The 2,500-nt window shown below is 47.5% G+C and overlaps 1 protein-coding gene across 1 annotated transcript in view; it reads left to right on the forward strand.

Moving 5' to 3' along the window:
* cds2 (CDP-diacylglycerol synthase (phosphatidate cytidylyltransferase) 2) overlaps positions 1-2,500 on the forward strand; it is a 17,765-nt gene that overhangs the window by 7,741 nt on the left and 7,524 nt on the right. The window contains exons 5-6 of the mRNA XM_079756033.1: positions 616-755; positions 1,854-1,912. Of these exons, the coding sequence (XP_079612159.1) occupies positions 616-755; positions 1,854-1,912 (199 nt within the window). The remainder of the gene's footprint in view (positions 1-615; positions 756-1,853; positions 1,913-2,500) is intronic.

Genomic DNA, 2,500 nt, shown 5'->3' on the forward strand with positions numbered 1-2,500 from the left:
AGTTCAATAATGTATTTCTTTAATAGAAACACACACACACACACACACACACACACACACACACACACACACACACACACACACACACACACAAACACACTCCACTGCTGCTGAGATAAAATGAGTTAATCTTTGTTTTTTTATTGTTTTTATCAATTTTCCAGACGTCCTGAGGTTTGTGTAGAGACATATGTTGATCTGTCTGTTGTAGATCTAGATTATGAAGCCCATATTGAAACCCCCACAAACCCAATAGAATCTAAGAATATAAAGTGTTTGCCTTGTTCCTTAGAGGTAGACTCTGACATATTTCTAGTTTCAGGTTTCTACTGGCATTCATTGTGCTCCAACTGTGGGGAAAAAAATAAAGAATTGTATAGCACATAATTTCCTATGTGTTATTCAATTAGTAACAAATAATCAACATAATATTGTTTCCATTATATACAATTTTCACGGGTTAGCAGCCTCAAAATGGCCGTTTTTCCCGCTTCTTTCTTCTCTGTGTCTTTATGTCCTCCGTTTCCCTCTGAGCACAATGGACGCTCAGTGTGCCTGCTGAGCTCCTGGAGATAATTCGGTTGGTTTGTATAACTCCTCCCCTATCGCCCCTAGGTACTTCCTGCTGTGCGTCAACTACTTCTTCTACGGAGAGACGGTGACAGACTACTTCTTCAGCCTGGTCCAAAGGGAGGAGCCTCTGCGCATCCTCAGCAAATACCATCGCTTCATCTCCTTTGCGCTCTACCTCACAGGTACAGACCGCCGCTGCCTGGGAGCCTAGCGCAGGTCTCGCCCCCCGGTGGTACACCCGGGTACTGCAGGCGGGGCCTGGGATTCTATTCTTAAAATTTACAAATAAGAAAATTGATAAAGTAGGAGGAGAGTAGGACACCTCCCCTTCCGGCCCTTAAGGAAGTGTGTTTTAATTCACTGGAGGTCCCTTTGCGCTGCTAAATGGGCAGTTCTAGCAGTTTAATTGTGTTCTCAGTATGAGCGTTGTGAAGCTTTTATTTTGTGAGGTGTTTGGTCTCTTCTGATTCGACTGTGAAGACACTGTAGAGGCTGACTTCCTGTTCTGGTGCATGTCCAACGCTAGTGCAGAGAGAAAAACAGGAAGTAGGGAGGAAGGAAGTTGTGCTGTGAGTTTTATTACAGAGTCACCTTACAGTCTTGCATTGTATTGAATGATGTTAGTTTGTTAATTTGACCTTTTAAGATATGTGCCTCAGTTCCAGATTTAATTAGGACTCAAAATACAAATATCTCTCTCTCTCTCTCTCTCTCTCTTCTCTCTCTCTCTCTCTCTCTCTCTCTCTCTCTCTCTCTCTCTCTCTCTCTCTCTCTCTCTCTCACCTCCTTTATATAGGTCAGTCTAATTTTAGTTTGCCATAGCTGGCACGTCTCCCTTAGTGAGTGATCCCCCCGCAGAACAAGAGGCATCTGTTCCTCCTCCTCTGACCTTCACGATGACCTCCAAGCTGCTCCTCTCTCCTGCTGCAGGAGTCTGTTCTCCTGCTCTGACTGATCGCTGCTCCTCTCTCCTCCAGCAGGAGTCTGTTCTCCTGCTCTGACTGATCGCTGCTCCTCTCTCCTCCAGCAGGAGTCTGTTCTCCTGCTCTGACTGATCGCTGCTCCTCTCTCCTCCTGCAGGAGTCTGTTCTCCTGCTCTGACTGATCGCTGCTCCTCTCTCCTCCATCAGGAGTCTGTTCTCCTGCTCTGACTGATCGCTGCTCCTCTCTCCTCCTGCAAGAGTCTGTTCTCCTGCTCTGACTGATCGCTGCTCCTCTCTCCTCCAGCAGGAGTCTGTTCTCCTGCTCTGACTGATCGCTGCTCCTCTCTCCTCCTGCAGGTTTCTGTATGTTTGTCCTCAGCCTGGTGAAGAAGCACTACCGCCTGCAGTTCTACATGGTGAGAGGTTCCCTGGCCCCCAACCCCCCCCTCATATCCTCCACCCCCATCACCTCCTCCACCCCATCACCTCCTCCCCCCCATCACCTCCCCACCTCATCTCCTCCGCCCTAATCACCTCCTCGTGCGGGGCTTGCCCTCACTGCTCCAGGCTACGACAGACATAGACATTCCTCCAGAAGTTTCCATCGACTGCTGACCAACACCATGAATAACCCAAACCGCTAAATGCACCAACGTCAATTTAGTTGAACAACAGACTCCTTGTGTCACAAATAGCCCAGCGACAAAAACATGTGACATGAAGCCGCCTTGACAGACAAGGCTCCACAGTGGTTATTTGACACTAACATTTGTCGTGAAGTTCCAGATGTTATCTAGAGGAACACTCACATGTGACCTGAAGCTTCACAGGAGGAGGTTATGGAGGAACACTAAAAGAAGGATGTGAACAGTAACATGTGACGTGAAGCTCTGGAGAAGGAGGTGTTATCTGGAGGAACAGAGCAGCTGGGTCGAACTAATGATTACAGTAATTGCCACGTTGGTCAAGCAGATCTTTACTCTGTGTTTCCTGGTCGTCTCTTT

This window comes from Pollachius pollachius (genome assembly GCF_949987615.1).
Source record: "Pollachius pollachius genome assembly, chromosome: 1".
Taxonomy (NCBI): domain Eukaryota; kingdom Metazoa; phylum Chordata; class Actinopteri; order Gadiformes; family Gadidae; genus Pollachius; species Pollachius pollachius.